General features: G+C 43.6%; 1 protein-coding gene across 1 annotated transcript in view; it reads right to left on the bottom strand.

The window, feature by feature from the left end:
• LOC124605736 (neurexin-4-like) overlaps positions 1–24,727 on the bottom strand; it is a 567,593-nt gene that overhangs the window by 355,549 nt on the left and 187,317 nt on the right. Inside the window, exon 2 of the mRNA XM_047137616.1 lies at positions 18,505–18,583. Coding sequence (XP_046993572.1) covers positions 18,505–18,560 — 56 coding nt within the window. The 5' untranslated portion in view covers positions 18,561–18,583. The remainder of the gene's footprint in view (positions 1–18,504; positions 18,584–24,727) is intronic.

Genomic DNA, 24,727 nt, shown 5'->3' on the forward strand with positions numbered 1-24,727 from the left:
GCAGAACGATTCTACTGCCGCCAATATGCATTTCGCGTAAGGACAACGAAGATGAGACACGAGAAATTAGGGCTCATATCAAGGCATATAGGCAGTCGTTTTTCCCTCATTCTCTTTGCAAGTGGAGCAGGAAAGTAAACACGTAGTAATGGTACAGGGTACCCTCTGCCGTGCATCGAATACTTGCTTGCGGGGTATCTATGTAGGCGTACATGTAGAACAAAACAGCAACGTCATACACTGCCTAATATAAAGTTTTGCACCACCTTTCTGACTTGTAGTTTGTATTCTTTAATCGGAAACCATTTTCTCAACACTGTTGTGATAATTACGTGCCGCTACGTGTGTAATGGAAGTAAAACTATCCCAGCATTTTCAGGGAAGTTTAGTCCACAGTGCCGTGTCTCCAATGGTGAACAGGACAGTGGGGCATACCTGGAAAGCGCATTTAAAGCCTAGACCATGCTCGCCTCGTCATTTTGCGTCAAGGTACGTTCTCAGTACTGCAAGTTACCATGCGACTTCATGCACACCACAGCAATGTCGATGAAACTTTCATCCGGTACCATCGGACACGAAACATTGCAGATCCGCCCCACAGAGATCGCCCGCATTCAACAACTCCGCCTGATTCCAGAATGAATTTTCAATCTGCAGCGGAGTGTGCGCTGATTTGAAACTTCTGAACTATGTGTCTGTCCGGGACTCGAACCTGTGAATAACCTTTTGTTCTTAGTCACTGCATATCGTCTAAGTCATGCTCGAAGCGCATTCAGGCCTTTTTTGTTTTGTTGCTATCATAGTCACTAATCTACTTTTAAATATTTTAATCTTGTGTGCGACGTTTCCTTTCCGTGTGCTGTGCTTCAGTACTTTGTGTGCTAGAATGAACGATGAACCAATTCCCAGTCCATCGCGGGTACCTACGACTCCACCTTAGAATAGGGGGCTGTACCACTCTCATCCCTAGTGACACTTGCTACACCCATACCTGTACCCCATTTAAAATCGACCGAGTTAAAATATGTGTACTATACACTGAAGTGACAAAAGTCGTGGGATACCGATATGCACATATACAGATGGCGGTAGTATCGCGTACACAACGTATAAAAGGGCATTGCATTGAAGGAGCTGTCCTTTGTACTCAGTGATTCCTTTGAAAGGTTTTCGGCGTGATTACGCTCGCACAATGGGAATTAACGGACTTTGAACGCGGAATGTTAGTTGGAGCTAGACGAATGGGACTGCAGCGCCTAGAACCGCTCGGCCACACCGGCCGGCTCAGTCAGCCATGCTGCCTCTATAGCCGTCCATAAATGCGAAATTGTTGCCGGTGTAGGATTTCGTGCACTGACTTCTTGATTATGTCCCGTTTCGGGCGACCTGATGGCCAAATCATTTGCTCGAATTGTCCAGAATGTTTCCCAAAGCAATCAAGAAGAATTGAGGCCTGCTGACATGGCTCATTGTCCTCCATAAAAATTCCATTGTTGTTTTGGAACGTGAAGACCGTGAATGGTCGCAAATGGTCTCCAAGTAGCCTAACATAGCCGGTTCAGTTGCACCAATGGAATCAGTTCATTCCATGTAAACACAGCCCACCGCATTATGGAGCCAGCACCAGCTTGCACAGTGCCTTGTTGACAACTTGGGTCCACGGCTTCGTGTGGTCTGCGCCAAACTCTAACCCCACCATCAGCTCTTACCAACTGATATCGGGACTCATATGAACAGGCCATAGTTTTCCAGTCGTCTATGGTCCAACTGATATGGTCATGAACCTAGGAGAGGCGCTGCAGGCGATGTCGTGCTGTTAGCAGAGGCACTCGTTTCGGTATTCTGCTGCGATAGCCTATTGACGCCATATCTCGCCCCACTGTCCCAACGGATACGTTCGTCGTACGTCTCACTTTGATTTCTGCGGTTATTTCACGCAGCGTTGCTTGTATGTTAGCACTGACAACTCTACGCAAACCCCGCTGCTCTCGGCGTTAAGTGAAGGCCGTCGGCAACTGCACTATCCCTAGTGAGAGGTAATGCCTGAAATCTGGCATTCTCAACACACTCTTGACGCTCTGAATCTCGGAATACTAAATCGCCTAACGATTTCCGAAGTGGGAGGTCCCATTCGTCTAGCTCCAACTAACATTCCGCGTTCAAAGTCCGTTAATTCCCATTGTGCGAGCGTAATCACGCCGAAAACCTTTCAAAGGAATCACTGAGTACAAAGGACAGCTCCTTCAATGCAGTGCCCTTTTATACGTTGTGTACGCGATACTACCGCCATCTGTATATGTGCATATCGGTATCCCACGACTTTTGTCACTTCAGTGTATAGTACACATATTTTAACTCGGTCGATTTTAAATGGGGTACAGGTATGGGTGTAGCAAGTGTCACTAGGGATGAGAGTGGTACAGCCCCCTATTCTAAGGTGGAGTCGTAGGTACCCGCGATGGACTGGGAATTGGTTCATCGTTCATTCTAGCACACAAAGTACTGAAGCACAGCACACGGAAACAACCGCGCGACCGCTACGGTCGCAGGTTCGAATCGTGCCTCGGCGTGGATGTGTGTGATGTCCTTAGGTTAGTTAGGTTTAAGTAGTTCTAAGTTCTAGGGGACTGATAACCTCAGATGTTAAGTCCCATAGTGCTCAGAGCCATTTGAACCATTTGAACCATGGCTGACTGATTGCTGCATGGGACTTCCAACGACTTGCTGAGTGCACGCCACATCAGGTTGCTACACTACGCTGGGCAAAAGGAGGTCCGACAGGACATTAGGAGGTATCCGAGAGTTTTGTCACCTCAGGGTAATTATTGTTTGTAAATTACTTGATTGCTGGATTCTTTACTTCTGAACTGGCATTAGTTAGTAGACTTAAAGCTGCCAATGATTTGTGTCTGATCAACATGACTAATAATAAAAATAATAATAATAATAATGTATGCAGCACCATAACAGCTACCATGTAGTTACTGTTGTCTTTTATTTTCAGTTAGTTCGTTTATCCGTTTCAGCTTAAGTACTGAAGCAATTTATGGTCCACTGCAGGAACCATATACAATTTGGAGAAGAAATTTTCGTGAGATATCTAGCATTTTTTATATCTATGTCTCACTTTTATTGTCATAGACGCACGGTGCAGAAAATAAAGTACGTGTGTAGTGGGTGGACTACGTGAAGAAGATGTTGTTCATACATTCTTTTCACGAGGTGCAACTTTCACCACATCACGTGGTGTTTTAATGATAATATCTGAAAAAAGAAATAATTGTTAGTAACTTGTGTACAATCATAAAATGTATTCGCAAAATTGCATATTTGGTACCACCATAGCTATACAATTTACTGGAAACAAATGAAACTTTGTATCGGAATGGGATTCTAACCCGGATTTTCCGCATTATGCGAGTCGCCTTAATCACTTCGGGTATACGAACGCGCTTCACGGGCAGACTGAGACTTCCATAAGTTCCGTGTCTCCTTCTCGTAGAGCTGGCACAGTTACGTGGTTCCACATAGGGAGAGACTTATTTAGTTTTCTTGACACGCTGTCTTGGCTTTGGCATGAAATACATTAGGGGGCACAGTGTCTGTACTTGACGGTATCTGTAAAGTTAGATGCAAAGTTGCTTCAGACACGCATGCATGTGGTAGTATCATATTCGCAATTTGTGGATACATTTCATGATTTAACGTGGCTACAAATCGTCAGCAGTGTCTGTTCCTGGGATGCAGACATTGGGAAGTATGAAGTTTGGGCCTGTTCGTGAAATGTTCTTGGATAGCCAAAGCGATTGAGGCATCTGATAGCGTAACGCAGAGAATCTGGGTTCGATTGCTTGGCCAGCACAAAATTTTAGTATGTTTCTAGTAAATTTTATAGCTATGGAGGGTACTGTATTCGCAGTTTGCGTCCCAAAGGTTGAGTAGCAAGGTAGATCAGAAGTATGTACTTTGTCAGAAAAGTTCCGGGACAGGCCTTTTTTTTTTAAATTTGTAAGTTTGCAGCACTAAAGAGGAGCAAATTTGTTTTTATGTTACGTGGGATGTGGGCGTCCTTGAAATTACCTTGGCCATGTTTCCGCGCAAAGTCAGTAGGTGGCAGGGCTGTGCTTATCAAATGGTTCAAATGGCTCTAAGCACTAAGGGACTTAAAATCTGAGGTAATAGTCCCCTAGACTTAGAACTACTTAGACCTAACTAACCTAAAGACATCACACACATCCATGCCCGAGGCAGGATTCGAACCTGCGACTGTAGCAGCAGCGCGGTTCCGGACTTAAGCGCCTATAACTGCTCGGCCACAGCTGCCGGCTGTGCTTATCAACACACTGTTTGGATTCTTGGCGCATTACGTACGATGACACAATGGGTGCTGACTGTGAGCAAAGAGTGAAAATTAAGTTCCGTGTTAAGCTCGGGAAAACCACTAGTGAAACGTGGAAAATGATAAGCAAGCATATGCAGGCGAGGCACTTTCAAAAAATCGTGTTTTTTAGGGGCACAAAAGTTTTCGTGAATGCGGACACTCAGTGCAAGACGATCCCAGAGTTGGTGGCGCGTCTGCAGCCCATAACGATCCAGGCGTGGAGTGTGTAAGGTATTTATTGCAAGAGAACTGTCATGTAACTGTGATGTGTGACATGAGATTTTTCGTGAAGATTTAGGGAAACGGATACTTATTGCAAAACTCGTCCCTCACACACGAACAGGCGAAGAGAAAGAGGAAAGACGAAGAATTTTTGCTTAACTACTGGACAGAGCCAGACGTGATCCCACGATTGTCAAAGACTGTTCAGGGCTTGAAAGCTGGCAGTATGCCCCACACGCAAAGCGTTAAAGAGCTGAGAGGAGGAGTCCTGGATCATCAGAAAAAAGAAACCCAAGCGACAACCTTCGAGAACAAAGACAATGTCCATCACATTCTTTGATAATAAAGGATTGGTTCAGCATGTGTATGTTCCTTCAGGTCAAACAGTGAACCAAACACTTTACGTCGAAGTCTTGAAACGTTAGCAACAAGCAATTCGCCGTCGCCGCCCTGATTTGTGGCATTCTCAGGACTGGTTCTTACTGCTTCACAATGCAATACCCCATACTGCTTTATCTGTTACCGAGTATATGCATTCTGGAGGACGACGGTTCAATCCCGCGTCCGGCCATCCTGATTTAGGTTTTCCGTGATTTCCCTAAATCACTCCAGGCAAATGCCGGGATAGTTCCTCTGAAAGGGCACGGCCGACTTTCTTCCCAATCCTTCCCTAATCCGATGAGACCGATGACCACGCTGTCTGGTCTCCTTCCCCAAAACCAACCCCAACCAACCGAGTATATGGCCAGACATTCTGTTACTGCCATTCCACATCCGCCATATTCTCCCGACATCTCGCCTTGCTATTTTTTCTTGTTTTCGCGAGTGAAAAGGCTTCATCAAGATATCGCAGACATCCAACGGGCCGTGGCAAGTGAGCTTACAAACATGGCAGTTGAAAATTTCCCTGCTTGCTTCCAAGACCTCCGGAAACGGTGGCAACTGTGTAGGTAACCAAGGGGACTACTTCGATGGGAGCTAGGATCATTACTTGGTAGGTGCAGTTCTCTATCTTGAAGAAAACCAGTCCAGGAACTTTTCTGACAAAGGGAGTATTTTGGACGGTATCATGTAGATGGCTACAATAAGAACGGCATCAATAAATGATTTTGATATTGATATTAGTGTCGTCATGAAAAGGGGGTTAGGTAACAGGGTGCGTCATTGTGAGAGACACAATGCTCGAGTTATTCGTCCGAGATTTCCACAGTCACGTTAATGTGACCACCTGTTAAAAAACTGAATAACCGCTTTTTGCAATGCGGACTGCTGCGAGATGGGCAGGAAGATAGTCAGTGAAGTTCTGGAACGTACCGACAGAGATCTGGAGCCACGTCGACTCCAGAGCCAAGTTTCCCGGTTGAGGAACCGTGGCGCGAACAGTCCGATCGAGGCGGTCCCATAGATTCTCCATTGGCTTCATATCCTGGGAGTTTGGTGGCTAGGCGAATACGGTAAACTCATCCTGATACTCTTTGAACCACCCGCGTACACTGTGAGTCGTATGACACTTTGTATTGCCCTGATGGTAGATGCCATCGTGCCGAGGAAAAACAAACTGCCTGTAGGGATGGAAATCCAAGGATAGAAAGAACTTGTGTTGTTCCACTGTGCCTTCCAGAACGACGAGATCACCCAGCGAATGCCACAAAAAACATTTCCCAGACCATAACGCTCCGTCCTCCGGCCGTTCACGCCAACGAGCAACCGTCTGATGGAGCATAAAACATGATTCATCTGGAAACGCCACCTGTCGCTAACGAGTGAACGTCCAGTTCGGTATTGGCTTGCAAATTTGAGTCTTCGTTGCCGATGGACAGTAGTTAACATGGGTGCATGAAGCAAGCGTCTGCTACGGAGGGCCATACGCAGCAACGTTCACTTAACTTCTCTTTTTGGGTGGAGCCACAGTCACGGTAATATTTTTGGATGATTTAGCTGAAATAACTTTTATTTTGTTGTGTACATTTCAAGTCTAAAAACTTATTTATGTGTCTAAAGACATCAGAGTGGTATGAAATACAAGTCCTCGTCAGAAAAGCATATCTGGCCATATAGTCCAGATCTGGTACTAGTAAATGTGTGAACATCTGTAAAATGTCTAAATAAGTTGCAGACTTTTATTTCTAAATCCTATAGCGCTACTGTTATATGAAACTGCTAACCAATAAACAAGTATGCGCCACACTATTAGGCAACTCAGCTTTTAGGCATTTTACGCCGTGCAAGGCAACGGCCATCCGTTCCATGGAGCACAAAACGTGATTCATCTGAAAACTTCACCTGTCGCGTCTCGCTGTAGGCCCCGTAGCAGTAGTGACGTGTAAATTCCAACTTTCGTCGCCGATGAACAGCATTCAGCATGGTTGCATGAACCAGGTGTCTGCTGCAAGGCAGATGCACAGCAACCTTTGCTGAACGGTCGTTGAGTAGACACTGTTGGTAGCCCCTTGTTTTATCTGGGCGGTATGTTACTCAACAGCAGCACGTCTGTTCGCCCGAACACGCTCCGCAGCCATCGTTCACGCCTGTCATCTATGGCCCACGGTGCACCACAGTCGCTTCGGCGCCGGTGTTGGATGGCAGCGTTCTTCAAATTTTATGTACCCTCCAATACTGCTGCCGCCTCCCGTCTGAGCGTGGTTATTCCACGTTGACGTCGGACATAGGCTGTGGTCTCTTTAACGTGACTGTACTGTGACTATTAGTAAGCGACTACCCGGTAACCCAATGCAAGTTGCAGGTTGCCTATCTATTGGTTTCCAGGGACAACGAAATTTTGGTTTTCGATAGTTCACGGAATTATTAATCGAATTTAAAAATTTAAAATGCTATCATTGTGGTGTCACCGCCAGACACCACACTTGCTAGGTGGTAGTTTTAAATCGGCCGCGGTCCATTAGTACATGTCGGACCCGCGTGTCGCCACTGTGTGATCGCAGACCGAGCGCCATCACAAGGCAGGTCTCGAGAGACGGACTAGCACTCGCCCCAGTTGTACGGACGACTTTGCTAGCGACTACACTGACGAAGCCTCGCTCCTTTGCCGAGCAGATAGTTAGAATAGCCTTCAGCTAAGTCCATGGCTACGACCTAGCAAGGCGCCATTAGCCTTACATAGCAATTGATACTTATCGTATAAAGCATGTCTCATCAAGAACGATGTATACAACAAGGATGGATTAAAGTTAAGTATTCCAAAAGCTACGTACTTTTCTTTATAGCATTCATTACGTATCCTGTTTCAGACCTCACGCCATCCTTCGTGTGTTTATAGCGTTCATTGCGGTCCCCTCAAATCACACTGTGTCGGCACTTCTGTCGACACATCAATCATAATCTACTCATTAAGAGGTGTAATGGTTATGTTAAAAATTTAACACAACAAGACTAGTATTACAGTTGGAAATTTTGTCTATGTCTGGAGGCAGCGTAACTAAAGGCGCGCAGATACCCTGACTTTATTCAGTAAGTATTTTGGAACAGTACTTAATGACTTCCAGCAAGCTTTACACATAATTTCATACCTTATCGAAACTTTTTCCCGCTGACACCTGCCACAAAATGATGAAACGAAAAGAGTTAATCTATTACTACGTTTTCGCTGTTCATGCACTAATACTTCGGTTTCAAATATGACGTTTTATTGCTACTTTACTGCTGACTCTATTCGCAATACAGTCAGCAGACAGTATCGCACCACTGAATGTACATACAAAGTTATACCTTTGTACGACATATAGTTAAGGAGATATGACGTCATAGACATTTGGTGCGTGAAAACTAGCTTCTGCTTAGAATGACGTGCAGTGAAACTTCAACATCAGGCATGACGTTTTAACTTATTACTTCTTTACTACTAACTCTATTCGGAACACACTTTGCAGACGCTATCTACACAGGTCACTGAATGTAACTACAAAATTATGTCATTGTACTACACGTAATTCAGGAGATATAACGTCATAAACATTGGCATAAGTGAAAAACTTGCTTTTTCGTAAAATGGAGCTCAAGTTACACAGACTTTATTCATCCAATGTTTGGTAATGAGAGCAGTTAGCTATTTCCAACAAATTTTAAACTCGATACCAAATCTTCTCCAAACTTCTCCTCACCCGCATATTCAACGTCAAATATTTAAGACATTAACCCGTTTGTAAAATAATCTACATCCGCATCAAAACTCCGCAGGTCACCTGACCCTCCCCCCCCCCTCCCCCCACCCCTTTCCCTGTTTCATTCGTGAGTGGCGCGTGGGAAGAATGATTCTCGGTAAGCCTCTGTATTAGATATAATTTTTAGAATTTTTTCATTGCCGTCACTTTACGAAATGCGTGTGGGAGAAAGTAACATGTTGTCCGACTCTTCCCGGGAATTACTCTCTCAAAATTTCAAAAGCAGACCTCTCCGTGATGCGCAACGCCTCTCATGTAGCGTCTGCCACTGGATTTTGCTCAGCACCTCTGTAGCGCTCTCGCACCGATTAAACGGTCCCGTGGCGAAACGCGACGCTCTTCTATCACTCCTACTTCGTAAGAGCCCCAGACTGATGAACAATATTCAAGAATCGGTCCTACAAGCGCCTTGTAAGCCACTTCCTTCGTGGATGAGTTACATTTCCTTAAGATTCTTCGTATGAATCTCAGTTTCGCATCTGCTTTTCCTACTATTTATTTTATGTGGTCATTCCATTTAAGACATTTGATGCTGTTTTGCACATGGAAGTTCGATTCTTTGAAGAAGGGTGGTTTTAGTGGTTGAAGCTAAGCCAGCACTAACCACTGTAGTACAGATTTGCATTCCCATATTATACACTACTGGCCATTAAAATTGCTACACCACGAAGATAGCGTGCTACAGACGCGAAATTTAACCGACAGGAAGAAGATGCTGTGATATGCAAATCATTAGCTTTTCAGAGTATTCACACGAGGTTGGCGCCGGTGGCGACACCTACAACGTGCTGACGTGAGGAAAGTTTCCAACCGATTTCTCATACACAAACAGCAGTTGACCGGCGTTGCCTGGTGGAACGTTGTGATGCCTCGTGTAAGGAGGAGAAATGCGTACCATCACGTTTCCGACTTTGATAAAGGTCGCATTGTAGCCTATCGTGATAGCGGTTTATCGTATCGCGACATTGCTGCTCGCGTTGGTCGAGATCCAATGACTGTTAGCAGAATATGGAATCGGTGGGTTCAGGAGGGTAATACGGAACGCCATGCTGGATCCCCACGGCCTCGTATCAAGAGCAGTCGAGATGACAGGCATCTTATCCGCATGGCTGTAACGGATCGTGCAGCCACATTTCGATCCCTGTGTCAACAGATGGGGACGTTTGCAAGACAACAACCATCTGCACGAACAGTTCGACGACGTTTGCAGCAGCATGGACTATCAGCTTGGAGACCATGGCTGCGGTTACCCTTGACGCAGCATCACCGACAGGAGCGCCTGCGATGGTGTACTCAACGACGAACCTGGGTGCACGGATGGCAAAACGTCATTTTTTCGGATGAATCCAGGTTCTGTTTACAGCTGGTCGCATCCGTGTTTGGCGACATCGCGGTGAACGCACATTGGAAGCGTGTATTGGTCTTCGCCATACTGGCGTATCACCCGGCGTGATGGTATGGGGTGCCATTGGTTACACGTCTCAGTCACCTCTTGTTCGCACCGACGGCACTTCGAACAGTGGACGTTACCTTTCAGATGCGTTACGACCCGTGGCTCTACCTTTCATTCGATCCCTGCGAAACCCTACATTTCAGCAGGATAAAGGACGACCGCATGTTGCAGGTCCTGTACGGGCCTTTCTGGATACAGAAAATGTTCGAGTGCTGCCCTAGCCATCATAATCTCCAGATATCTCATCATTTGAAAACGTCTGGTCAATGGTGAGCGAGCAACTGGCTGGTCACAATACGCCAGTCACTACTCTTGGTGAACTGTGGTATCGTGTTGAAGCTGCGTGGGCAGCTGTACCTGTACACGCCAACCAAGCTCTGTTTGACTCAATGCCCAGGCGTATGAAGGCCTTTATTACGGCCAGAGGTGATTGTTCTGGGTACTGATTTCTCAGGACCTATGCACCCAAACTGCGTTAAAATGTAATCACATGTCAGTTCTAGTAAAATATATTTGTCGACCGAATACCAGTTTCTTATCTGCATTTCTTCTTGATGTAGCAATTTTAATGGCCAGTAGTGTATGCTGAAATGGAAATGGTTCAAATGGCTCTGAGCACTATGGGACTCAACTGCTGAGGTCATTAGTCCCCTAGAACTTAGAACTAGTTAAACCTAACTAACCTAAGGACATCACAAACATCCATGCCCGAGACAGGATTCGAACCTGCGACCGTAGCGGTCTTGCGGTTCCAGACTGCAGCGCCTTTAACCGCACGGCCACTTCGGCCGGCAGTGTATGCTGACGATGAGGAAATAGAACATATGAGGAAGTAAAGGAACTGATGAAATGTGGATGAAAATTTGATCGTCGCAGATGATTGGAATGCTACTACAAGAGATTGTTTTGTATCTGTGCAAGGCGCTGTGAGGGCACAGGAGCGATCGGATACTGTCTCCGCAATATCGTTTCTTCCAGGAGTGCTAGACCTGCTACTTTCACAGGAGAGCGTCTCTGCAGTTTGGAAGGTAGCAGATGAGGTATTGGTGGAAGTAAAGCTGTAAGGAGAGGTCTTCAGTCGTGTTCGTGTGGCCCAGGCGTTAGAACACTTACCCGCGAAAGGCAAGTTTCCCGGCTTCGAGTCTCAGCTCTGCACAGAGTCTTAATCTGCCAGGAAGGTTTCATATCAGCGCACACTCCGCTGCATAGTGAAAATTTCATTCTGTAAATGAAGTGCAGTTTTGTAGCGATTGCTAAGTCTTCAATACTTCCTTTGGTGTTTGACGATACTATATCTGCGGTTCGGTAACGTCACACGCAATCATTTCTAGAAATGCATGAGTATTCTACAATGAATAAAAGGTCTGCATCCCAGAATTTGTGGAAGAGTAGATATGTGTTATCTTGTCAGAGATGAAGACTTTGCTTCAATGAACCTTTGCAAATGTTTTCCATGCAATGAGCCGGCCGGATTGGCCGGGCGGTTCTAGGCGCTACAGTCTGGAACCGCGCGACCGCTACGGTCGCAGGTTCGAATCCTGCCTCGGGCATGGATGTGTGTGATGTCCTTAGGTTAGTTAGGTTTAAGCAGTTCTAAGTTCTAGGCGACTGATGACCACAGCAGTTAAGTCCCGTAGTACTCAGAGCCATTTGAACCATTTTTCCATGCAATGAAGATTTTTGTGTAAACATATTTCTGATAACGAAGGTTATCTGCCTTTGCATTAAATTATTTTTTTAAATTGTATGTGGCAGAGGCCACATTTTCGCTTCTGTGGTTCAGGCCACGTTTTCGCTTCCAAGTGGAGTGCAGCTCCATGTTTAATCCTGGAGAAATTCAAAGTGAACATTTGTGTGTGTGTGTGTGTGTGTGTGTGTGTGTGTGTGTGTGTCTGTGTGTGTGTGGAAGGATGGTTAGTAGAGGCCATAATTCCGGCCCTGCTCCTAATTTTGTCCCCTAGGAATTTCTGTTTTCCACAGTTTGTGTCGGATGTTAAGCTGCGTGCTAATGCGTGACCTCATTCCATTGTCTTGTTAAGGGAGTCTGTTGTGTGCTGCACGTTTCGCTTCCGTGTGGACGGAATACATTTCTTGCTCTTAGGTGAGTTAATGCAATAGTCAAATTAACATCCGATTATTCCTAGAGATAGCACTGAGTGGCGTTAAAATATTGGGCTGTACTTCAGTCGTGTGTTGCATTTACTGGAGTGTAAATGATATAGTCAAGACTCTGGCGTATGTTACTGTAACGGCTATTATAACAAATCTGTAGAGGTTCATAATTTCGTCCCCCTTGCAGTTCCTATATTCGTAGTAGAGACAAAATTTGGAACTGTTATTAACATTTAATTTGATTTTCTATTTATAAAGACTATTTTACTTTTTTCACTTTGTAAAATGCAAGTGGCGAGAAACAGATTCGTTGCAGGGAATGCTTGATTTGGTGTAACGATACTTGCTCTTGAACCACACAAACATACAAATTCATATGTGACATATGTTTAGAAGACTGAAAATAACTTGGAAACATTATTCATTCGTGGCCTTTGTGGGGAAACAAGCGCTGTATCATTGTAAGAGATACAGAGGCAACCGAGTATGCCAGGGCTTTCCCCAGTTCACTGCTATACATGCGCCACGTCGTCATAACGCGCCTGTGCGTAGCATACAAAGTATTGCGCCATAATTTTAAGGCTGCTATTACACTATCAAATTTCTTTGACAAAGAAATATGATCAAATATTCGTCAAATTTCTTTTACAAAGATCTTTGACGTGGAGCTAAAAAGAGGTATTACACTGCCATCATATTTTTCGTCATATTTCAAGATAGCGGATAACAACTTGCTACTATGCGCTGCATTTGTTAGTATCACAACAATTGCATTGTGTGTGTTTGGAATAAAAACGGCGGAAAAAAGGTAACATACTTGGATGAAGCCATAGGAATTACTTCTAGATACTAAAATCATTCAGCAAAATTTGTTACGAGAGCTGCATGTAGAGGACGTCAGGTTTTATAAATAAATTACTTACGAATGGATGACAGTGTATTTCAGTATTTGATCAGTAAAGTAGCTTCTCATTTTATAAAACAGAATACTCTCTTGAGAAATGTTATACCTGCAGAAGACAAGCAAACTGTGATACTACTCTAGCTTACGACACAGCATTCGAATATCACATTGAACATTAACCAAAATAATTCCAGAAAGGTGTGAAGCGATTTGTAAAGCAATGAAGGGAGAATATGTAAAGGTAAATAAATTTTAGTACACTATAAGGGCAATAAGAACTATTTTTATTTCTGAATAATTTAATTAATGGAATTAGTGTTCCAACAACTACAAAATTAATAAAAAAGTACGAAAGAGATGAAGCGCTTTTTAACGTGTGGCATCCAGAGTTAAAAAAAGGCAAAGTAGAATGGAAAGCTAAGAAAGAATTTTTTTATTTTAGAGTGTGATCACATCCTTTATTTCGGCATGCTGAAAAGCTGCGTGGATGTTTCCAGTTGTAGAGGTGGATGTATGTAGCTGTGATAGTTGACATATGTCGCCTGCAGCATTTTACACTTGCTCATCAACACACAATTAATAGCATGCTCTGTGCCCCTTGCGCTTCCACTTCTGCGGCGAACAATTAACTTGGATGACTAGAAGTCAGGGTAATAAACTATTTTACATGGGGTTTACCGTAGAGGTCGCCTCTGAACTGCTAATAGTGCAGTTTCTGATACGGACATATTATTGTGTTTGTGCGCGTGACCTTTTACTGAATATTTTAATCAGTTGAAATTCAAAACTTGTATTTATAGTCATAGTGCATGGTCCCACTAAGTAAAGAGCAAGTAGGAACATTTCCTTTCAGTGAGCACAAGAAGAATGTGGACTTGCGGACTGGAAATTATGGCCAGTATGTTCGCATCGCTTTCTAGTTGACCACAAAAATAGTTTTCAGGCTCTTGAAAAAACGGCGACGAATATTCATAATTAAAATACCCGCGTTGTCCCACACCTTCAAGTGATTTATAATAGTGAAAGTGTTTGGGAATATTAGAATAAAAAATATATTTCAATTAGCTTTGGTTTTGAGTATTTTTATGGAGGACGAAATTACGAACACTATTTTATATATGTTTTTTTCTCGGTGTTAATGTTGGTGCAAAATTCTGACTGCAATATGTTATGACAATTTAATTGTAACTTGTCTAGAAATGGGGAATAAATTCAGTAATGTATATACAAATATTTTGTCTTTTCCGCCACTTTTCAAGGATTATACAGGTCCTAACCTACATAGGTGGCAAAATTTGTGTCCCCTTCCTTATGATAATCGACGTCGTGGCCATCACGGTCGGCGAAAATTGTTTCGGAAGAAAAAAGCAGGCGTGCTACCTTAGGGAGCTCTTCGGCGTTCAGGGGATAGTTTTAACATGCAAAAATGCGTTCTTTAGTTCAGACGGCAGGTCCCTTGATTAGGAATAGCAAGGACATGAAACGAAAGCAGTAGTTGATAAGGCAGTGAGACGGGGCAGTATCTTATCCTCAATGTTATTTAATCTGTACGTTGAGCAAGCATGAAGGAAACGAAGGACAAATTTAAAAATTCGGCTAAGTGCGAGTAGGACTTACGCGCAGAGGATTCCGTACAAACGTAATTAAGTGTACAGATGGTTCATCCATACCGGGAAACGAGAGCATCGACTATTTTTGCCTGTTATCCATATCGATACTTTCAAGATATCGGTCCTGGGAATTCCAAGACTTTCGAGGATGATTAAAAACTGTGTATAATTTCGCATTCGCTATTGGAATTCTGTAATTATTTTATTAATTTTGAGTTACGTTAAAATACTATTCTAACTGGCAATTGCATTTATGTCACATATTTCGGTACACGCAAAATCACTGATCAAAACCAGTAGGGTGCTTCCCGTTGATATAGATTCATAATTGTTAATTACATCACCAGGGGACCGTAGACCTTACTATGTGGCGTAGATGTCAACACGATACGTCTAAGCATTCCTGAGAAAAAGGTATCTTAACAGTCGGATAGAAATAAAGGCAGACAGACTACAGAGTGATCCTGTAAGGATTCCGTTTCTACCGACTGAAGTACGGAAACCTGAAAAAAGGAGAAGAGTATGGAGAAGAAAAAAAATTTGAAGTTAGCAGATGACACTGTCATTTTGTCAGATACAGCAACATTTTGAAGACAAATCGAACGGAACGGATAGTCTTCAAAAAAAGTTGTGAGATTAATGTCAATAAACGTTAAACAAGGTTAACGGAATGTAGTCGAATCAAATAAGGGACTCAGTGAAGTTCCTTCTCTAAATCCTCGCACAAACGAAAAAATGGCTGACATCGAAATAAGTGTCCAAGGAATAGAAAAGCAACTGAAATCACTCAACAGAGGAAAGTCCACTGGACCTGACGGGATACCAATTCGATTCTACACAGAGTACGCGGAAGAACTTGCCCCCCTTCTAACAGTCGTGTACCGCAAGTCTCTAGAGGAACGGAAGGTTCCAAATGATTGGAAAAGAGCACAGGTAGTCCCAGTCTTCAAGAAGGGTCGTCGAGCAAATGCGCAAAACTATAGACCTATATCTCTGACGTCGATCTGTTGTAGAATTTTAGAACATATTTTTTTCTCGCGTATCATGTCGTTTCTGGAAACACAGAGTCTACTCTGTAGGAATCAATATGGATTCCGGAAACAGCGATCATGTGAAACCCAACTCGCTTTATTTGTTCATGAGACCCAGAAAATATTAGATACAGGCTCCCAGGTAGATGCCATTTCCCTTGACTTCCGGAGGCGTTCGATACAGTTCCGCACTGTCGCCTGATAAACAAAGTAAGAGCTTACGGAATACCAGACCAGCTGTGTGGCTGGATCGAAGAGTTTTTAGCACACAGAACACAGCATGTTGTTCTCAATGGAAAAACGTCTACAGACGTTGAAAAAACCTCTGGCGTGCCACAGGGGAGTGTTATGGGACCATTGCTTTTCACAATATATATAAATGACCTAGTAGATAGTGTCGGAAGTTCCATGCGGCTTGCCCGCATCTCGTGGTCGTGCGGTAGCGTTCTCGCTTCCCACGCCCGGGTTCCCGGGTTCGATTCCCGGCGGGGTCAGGGATTTTCTCTGCCTCGTGATGGCTGAGTGTTGTGTGCTGTCCTTAGGTTAGTTAGGTTTAAGTAGTTCTAAGTTCTAGGGGACTGATGACCATAGATGTTAAGTCCCATAGTGCTCAGAGCCATTCCATGCGGCTTTTCGCGGATGATGCTGTAGTATACAGAGAAGTTGCAGCATTAGAAAATTGTAGCGAAATGCAGGAAGATCTGCAGCGGATAGGCACTTGGTGCAGGGAGTGGCAACTGACCCTTTACATAGACAAATGTAATGTATTGCGAATACATAGAAAGAAGGATCCTTTCTTGTATGATTATATGATAGCGGAACAAACACTGGTAGCAGTTACTTCTGTAAAATATCTGGGAGTATGCGTGCGGAACGATTTGAAGTGGAATGATCATATAAAATTAATTTTTGGTAAGGCGGGTACCAGGTTGAGATTCATTGGGAGAGTCCTTAGAAATTGTAGTCCATCAACAAAGGAGGTGGCTTACAAAAAACTCTTTCGACCTATACTTGAGTATTGCTCATCAGTGTGGGATCCGTACCAGATCGGGTTGACGGAGGAGATAGAGAAGATCCAAAGAAGAGCCGTGCGTTTCGTCACAGGGTTACTTGGTAAGCGTGATAGTGTTACGGAGATGTTTGGCAAACGCAAGTGGCAGACTCTGCAAGAGCGGCACTCTGCATCGCGGTGTAGCTTGCTGTCCAGGTTTCGAGAGGGTGCCTTTCTGGACGAGGTATCGAATATATTGCTTCCCCCTACTTATACCTCCCAAGGAGATCACGAATGCAAAATTAGAGAGATTCGAGCGCGCACGGAGGCTTTCAGGCAGTCTTTCTTCCCGCGAACCATACGCGACTGGAACAGGAAAGGGAGATAACGACAGTGGCACGTAAAGTGCCCTCCGCCACACACCGTTGGGTGGCTTGCGGAGTATAAATGTAGATATAGATGTAGATCAGATTAGGAGATGAGACACTGAAAGTAATAGCTGTATTTCGTTATTTTTGGCAGAAAAATAATTGGCAATGGCGAAAGCAGAGAAGATATGAAATGCAGACTGACAATAGCAAGAAAATAATCTCTTAAAAAGAGATTTAGTGTTGTCGGGAGGTATTTGTGCGAAGCATAGCCTTGAGTGGAAGAGAAACGTGGACGATAAATGGCTGAAACAAGAAGAGAATAGAGGCTTTTGAAGTGTGGTAATACACAGGGATGCTGAAGGTTAAATGCTTAGATCTAATAGCTAATAAGGTATTGAAAAGAATCGGGGAGAAAAGATTTTTATGACACAGCTTGATAAAAGAGGGGCTAAATTGCTAGGACACACTGTGGGGCATCAAGAAATCCCATATTTGGTAATCGAGAGAAGTTTGGAGGCAAAAACCGTAGAGAGAACCAAAACTCGAGTACAGTAAGCAGATTCAATGGATACAGGGTGCAGAGATGAAGAGGATGACGCGGGATGGACTAGCATGGAGACCCGAATCAAACCAGATTTCGGACTGAAGGCAACAACACACAACACACCGTCACGAAGGTAGCATCACAGGGACAGTCTTCGGGGAGTACATTTCGCGCGTCATCACTGTACCTGCAGAAAGTGTCATCACTTCTGTCTCTAAGCTGGTCGTAGGTTGTGTTCCAAAAATGAAGCATAGATACAGAAGTTATGACTCTGCAGGGCCTGACCATCATTTTGCAGGTCATTGGTCAAGTACGTACAGTGCAAGCTGTTACTGATTTTTTTGAATCATGGGGCTGCTAATGTTGTACCACCTACTGCACTCCCCTGACTTAAGCCCTCGTAAGTTCAACTCGATTTCTAAACTGATGGAAACACTTCACGGCATCCGCTTCAGAACTGCTACAAATTCGTCGGGCAATAGACCGCGCCGCTCGAACTGCCAACACATCGGGCACTGCTAAGGGTATCCTACGATTTCCGCATCGCTGGCAACGGGTTATACACAATGCTGGTGACTACTTTGAAGGTCAGTAAAACTTTGAAATACGTATCTACTTTGTACGAGCTGTAAATACATAGTTACACTATTAAAGTTCCAATCCTCGTAGTTTCTATTCTAGTCTCATTCGTGCAGGAATAAACCTACCTCCGTGTTGTACACGAGCAGTCGCCTCTTGGTTTTCTTCGAAATTCGTCCATCATACAGACATCTCTTTTGGCTCCACCTGAAACAAAAAAGGTAAAATATAAGTTCTTCCGTGTCTGTTAACAACAACAACTCCGCAGCCGCCTTTCAGTGTGTGCGGAGGACACTTCTGGTACCACCACGAGTCAGAAAGACCCTTTCCTATTCCAACCGCACAAGCTGAACCGTGAAGAGAGAATGTCGGCAACCTTCTGCATGCCTCAAATTTTCCGGTAATGACCATTTTGTGAGAACAGGGAGGAATAAATATGGTGTCTGACTTTTCTTCGATCTTACTGTCTCGAAATTTTAACTGTAAGGCTCTCTGTATAGAAAGCCTTCTAGCGATGTCTTCGACTAGAGTTTGATGAGCACATCTTTAGCTTTCTTGCTCTTACTAAATGGACCCATGACAAAACGCGCCGCTTCTATTTAGATATTCGCAATTAAACTTAACTGGTATGGGTTCTTGACTGACGAGCAGTACTCGAGATTCAATCTAATCAGGGTTTTGTGTGTACCTCTTCCACGGGTTAAGTTGACATTAATTGGCAATCTTCCAGTGACGCTCAGTCTGGCGTTTGCTTTCTTTGCGGCCATTTAACCCCGCTCTAGACAGTTACGGCTACATTAAATGACTGTTACTTCAGTTTGCAGGAATTTATTACCAGTAGTTTAATCGACCAATTTTGCAGATAATGCATAACTTGTATTTACGATAAAGGTCAACAGCAAGATTTTTGTACTACCCCATAAAAGAGACTCACGGAACTGTACACCCCGGCAGTGCACAGTTAATGTAAAACGGTTCTGTGAATTACGATCGCAGGGAACATTACTCCACGCGTCTGTTTAAAACAAAACAAATGTAACTTGCTTCCTTCTCGAGAAGAGGAAGGCGACTTCTTCGGTAAGGCTTATGTTTCAGATCACTTTACTGGCGTCTCCATGATATCAGAGTGCGAAAATGTATATTATTTCTTAAATAACTATTGAGTTGCTTGAAAAACGTGTTAATGTCATTTCATAGTACCTTTAGAAATTGATCCTGTTACAAGATTTACGTGTTCTGTCTAGTTTGTTTCAGTGTGACGAGACTACTTCGCTACTAACGAAGTGATGAAACTGTCGGTCGTTATCGCCGCTTTTAGTGCATATCGCACAATGAATGCAGAACCCGTCTTCACTTAACTTTAAACGAAGTCCGATGGCAGTTTTAGAAAGTAAATATTCACTGTCGTGCATCACTTCGTTAGAATAGCGGCGGCGTCCATGGTAATGTGTTGCCACTGCTTCAAGCTACGTGAAATAGTATTGTCTCGCTATTACACATAGCCACTGTAATTTCTTTCCCGCATTAATTTGCCAAACAATAAACAAATGAATCACAGAAACTGCAGACCTTTTAGCTTCTTAACAAGGAGGGCGATTGTATCCTGCCTCAATCGTCGACCCACTGCATGTCTTGCTGCGTTCACTACAATCTTCTGACGTTGCGACTCTCCTACACAGGGTATAACAAAAATATGCCTCTAAATATTCGACTGGTAGTAGAGGATGTTTTGAGGAAAAAATTCTGGGTATTAACTCATATTTAGAAATATTATACAACGCTACTGCAGAGGATTCAAAAAATGGTTCAAATAGCTCTGAGCACTATGGGATTTAACTTCTGAGGTCATCAGTCCCCTAGAACTTAGAGCTACTTAAACCTAACTAACCTAAGGACATCACACACATCCATGCCCGAGGCAGGACTCGAACCTGCGACCGTAGCGGTAGCGCGGTTCCAGACTGAAGCGCCTAGAACCGCTCGGCCACTCCGGCCGGCTACTGCAGAGGAGATCGTTGAGATACAGGGATTAAAGCATTCCAATAGGCCATCATACGTGGCTTTCTACACTGACGGAGCGTTAAGCGGAATATTTGGTAACTGATCTGACAGCATTCATTATGCCTGTCCTTATAACTTTCATGCTCCGTAAAGTCGTTGGATGAGATTTCCGGACGTGCGCTCTTATCCTAAAGCTGTTCCTCAGAAGCCCCTTTATCATCCCTCTAAGTTTGTCGGTATACTTTCTTACAGATCAGCAATTTTCTACTCTGCTCAGCGATCACTCGCACAGGTGGTAACTCTGACACTGGTGGAAGAAACAGGACTTTCCTATGGTCCAGTGAACGGGGAGTCAGACCTACAGTACAGAGCCTAGCGCGAAAAAACAGTCCAGGGCGCATTCCGAATCAAGAAACGTAAACACAGCTAAGATCAATCACATTTATTATAAGTTTTTTTATTTTTATGATAAACAAGTCAGTGGACCCATGTGACAGTGGCGGCGCCCTCCACAGGACCATGCTGTGCTCGTGGTGTATCTCTGATTTCCCTCCATATTGACGGTCAGGCTGGGCATAAAGTTCGAATCACTGTCCGATACTAAAAGCATCATCCACGAATATCCTCCTAAAGTTACCGATGATAACCTTAAAACCATCTGTATACAAGGTGATTCAGCTGCCCCTACCGCTGTCATTTTATGCAACCCGCGGTGTTATAACTGGCCTTCGTAAAGCACGTACGAGATTTTCATATTCTCTCGCTCGCTATACGCAAACTGTTAGTCGTACAGAAACAATGAACGGGACATTCTTGTAGGCAATATAATGTAGCTAAATTTTGTACAGGGATATGGTTTCGCTGGAGGCCACGGTTTTCGTGGTATTCAAGAAAAAAATACAAACGTGACCTTCAAACGCACATCCACCCCACACTTATCCAACAGTCTGGATTTCCAGTAGACTGTTCGTGGCACTTGCTCCTGTCACTGTAGGACTGATAGTTTGCGCGTAGCGAGGGAGAGAATATGAAAACCTTGCGTATGATTTATGAAGGCCAACTGTAACCTTGAGGGTCTGCGTAAAAGTCAGCGGCAGGAACACTGAATCTCCCTGTGTATCACGAATGATAATGGCGAGAGTATACCCTGCGAGGGGCACAGGAGGACACCTACACACTCATCATCCCCCCCCCCCCCCCTTTCCACGTGCCTCAAAAAGAAAGTCTTTGTAAATTACTGACTAGTAGAAAATGTACTCAGTGCAATTTGTCTCGAAGTATCAAAACTGCAGGGCGATTCAAAAGTCCATTAACATTTAAAATTCAATATTTCATAGAATATGTCCGGAGAAGGGTAAAAATTAACACAGATGCTTGAAATGACATGGCGTTTTATCGAAACCAGAAAAGTGCACAAAATAACCAACAGACGATGCTTCATATGATTCAAAAGCAACAATTACTATCACAATTGATTTTTAGCAAAGACGATAATTTTTTTATCAAATACTAAACATGTAGGCCGTAATTCATCAACAATATCTGAAGTTGAGGGAAAAATAAAGTGAAGAGCACTGTACAGCATGTCAGTAGGTATGGTAAGAAATTGCCGTGTGATGTTGTCTGTTAGCATTCCTAATGAGGTCGGACGATCGCGGTTGAGTTGCGACCTCAGGTAACACCATAGTCAATGATCACACATACTGAGGTCTGAGGATCTCATTCCCTCTCTCACTACAGCTCGTTATATACACGATCCTCATGCAGCGCCACTGACTGACGTACATGCCACATGTTGTCCGGTTTTTCCATTCGCTTTTTTCTCTCAGTAAAACCCCATGTCGTTTCAGGCATGCGCGTCATTTTCACTTCTCTACCTACATCACTCCATGAGTTAGTGCAGTTTCATTTTGGGTCACACTGTAGGTTGCCATATGGTGTGGAACATAAATGATCTGACGGACAGGTAGAGCAGCAACCTGTGGCTGTTGGCAGATGACGCTATGATGTGCGGAGTGTCGTTGAGTGACCGCAGGAGGACACAGGATGCCTTAGACAAAATTTCTGGTTGCTATGGTGAGACGCAGCTTGTTCTAAATGTAGAAAACATGTAAGTTAATGCAAATGATTAGGAAAAAACTATCCTGCCACGTTCGAATACAGGATTACTAGTGTTCTGCTTCACACAGTCACGGCAATTAAATATCTAGACGTAACGTTGCAAAGTAATATGAAATGGAACGAGGTTGTGAGGACGGTAGTAGGGAAGACGAAAGGTCGACTTAGGTTTATCGGGGGAATTTTAGGAAATTATGGTTCACCTACAAAGGGGAGCACTTATAGAACATAAGTGCGACCCATTCTTGACTACTGATCGAGTGTTCCGAGTGTTCAGGATCTCCACCAGGTCGGTTTAAAGGAAAACGTCGAAGCAACTCAGAGGCGGGTTGCTAGATTTGTTACAGTAGATTCGATCAACAGATTCTTTTCACGAAACGCTATTCAGAAAAATTTAGAGAACCGGTATTTGAAGTTGACTGCACAGCGAATCTACAGTCGCCATGGTACATTTCGCGTAAGGACCAAGAAGATAAGAGAAATTAGGACCCGCACGGAGGCATAAACCTAGTTGTTTTTCCGCACTCTATTTGCGAGTGGTACAGGGGACCTTCCTCCTTGCGCCGAAAGGTGGCTTTGAGTATGTATGTAGATGGAGAAACCAATATGAGTTGCTCTACCTCTTCTTCTCTTCCTTTCTCTAGCTCAGACTCTGGGAACGTTCTTGTGTAAGAGCTCTTAAACACTCCCTTCGAATACTCCAGAATTACTTTTTCTCCCGACGATTTCACGTTGTGTCTATGTATTTCACCTATCAAAAATAGGGCTTAAAGGCCGTCTGTTACATCTAACTGGACATCTTTGTTGAGTGAACATTACAAGATACGTAGCACGTGAACAGTAACTGCTACTATTACAACTACAACTACTGCTACTACTACTACTACTACTAATAATGATGATGATAATAATAACGGTGATGATGATGATTCATATACTAATAAATACCGTGAACAGAATTCGATATATGTTCGTCTTGTTAACTTTAATTAACATCTTAAATTTTCTCACTACCGCCTTATCGGGTATGAGTGGTGACATCTAACGGGATTTATGGCAGCAGTACAGAAGGAATCAAATATAGAGAAATTGACTGTTCGTAGGAAGCGCGAGAAATAACAGGCCGTGATTAGGAAATGAGACGATAAGAAGATACCAGAAATAGATAGAGATGAGGAAGGATACCTCACTGGAAGAAGTAGAGTTTAGCGCTTCGTAGACATGCATACCTAATATATGGAGCTTATTAGTCGGTTACCCTCCTTTGCCCAGTTAATAATTTTTATCAAATTGGAAAATAGGTGAAATACGTCTATAGTGTATAAGAAAGACTTAGTATCTCCAAATGCTTTTATATCGATGAATAACGTATTTAAGGAATGAAGTAAAAACTTTTACAAATACATTATAACATTAACTCCACACAAAACTTGATTATACACAATAACTGCACCCATCCACACACACTTCCCTAGCGGCTAAATGTTGTCGGCACTCCCACCAACCAGAATAGCGTCCCCGGAAAATGCTATTATTCGTTTTCAGTCACGCTACGCTGTTACGACAGATCATGGAAACTGAATGAGGAAGGAAGTCGACCTGCACAAGAGAAAAACGAAGTTTAGATACCTCTCCGGTTATCCAGACTTAGGTAACACAAAGTAGACTTAGGTGAACGCTGGAGAGATTCCTCTCCTGTCTGAGTTTGTCCTATGTCTCTAATGACCTCGTCGTCGACTATACAAACTCTAGTCGTCCTTTCTTTTCCCACTGTTTTGTCAGCTTTCTGCACCTGCACAATTCTGTTGCAGTAGTGGACATAATGGGGAACTATGAATTTAGAAATCATTTGTTCTTGAAGCACTGGATCCCAGCACAATGCATATAACTTTTTAATATGCCTGGGTTGCCACCAGTATGTCAAAGCGACTGGTTTCACTCACTATATACAGTCATTTTCAGGCCTCACAACCGCTGCCGCAGCAACTCATCACCGTTGTATAATGACTATTGGCCATAGCAAGTATAGAAAGTCGTCATTAGACATTCGCAAGTAATTGGTTGAGTAACGATTGTGTGGCTGCAAGGTGACCGCATATAGCGGACGAAACTGGTCGCCTTGTAATATTTGTAGCGATGTAGACATATTCAAAAGTTTCAGGCTTTAATGGTGTTCGTGCTACTGCTGGAAACTGCGCGACGAATCCTAGAAACCATGGATATTTGCAACAA

Source organism: Schistocerca americana, chromosome 3 (assembly GCF_021461395.2).
Source record: "Schistocerca americana isolate TAMUIC-IGC-003095 chromosome 3, iqSchAmer2.1, whole genome shotgun sequence".
NCBI lineage: Eukaryota > Metazoa > Arthropoda > Insecta > Orthoptera > Acrididae > Schistocerca > Schistocerca americana.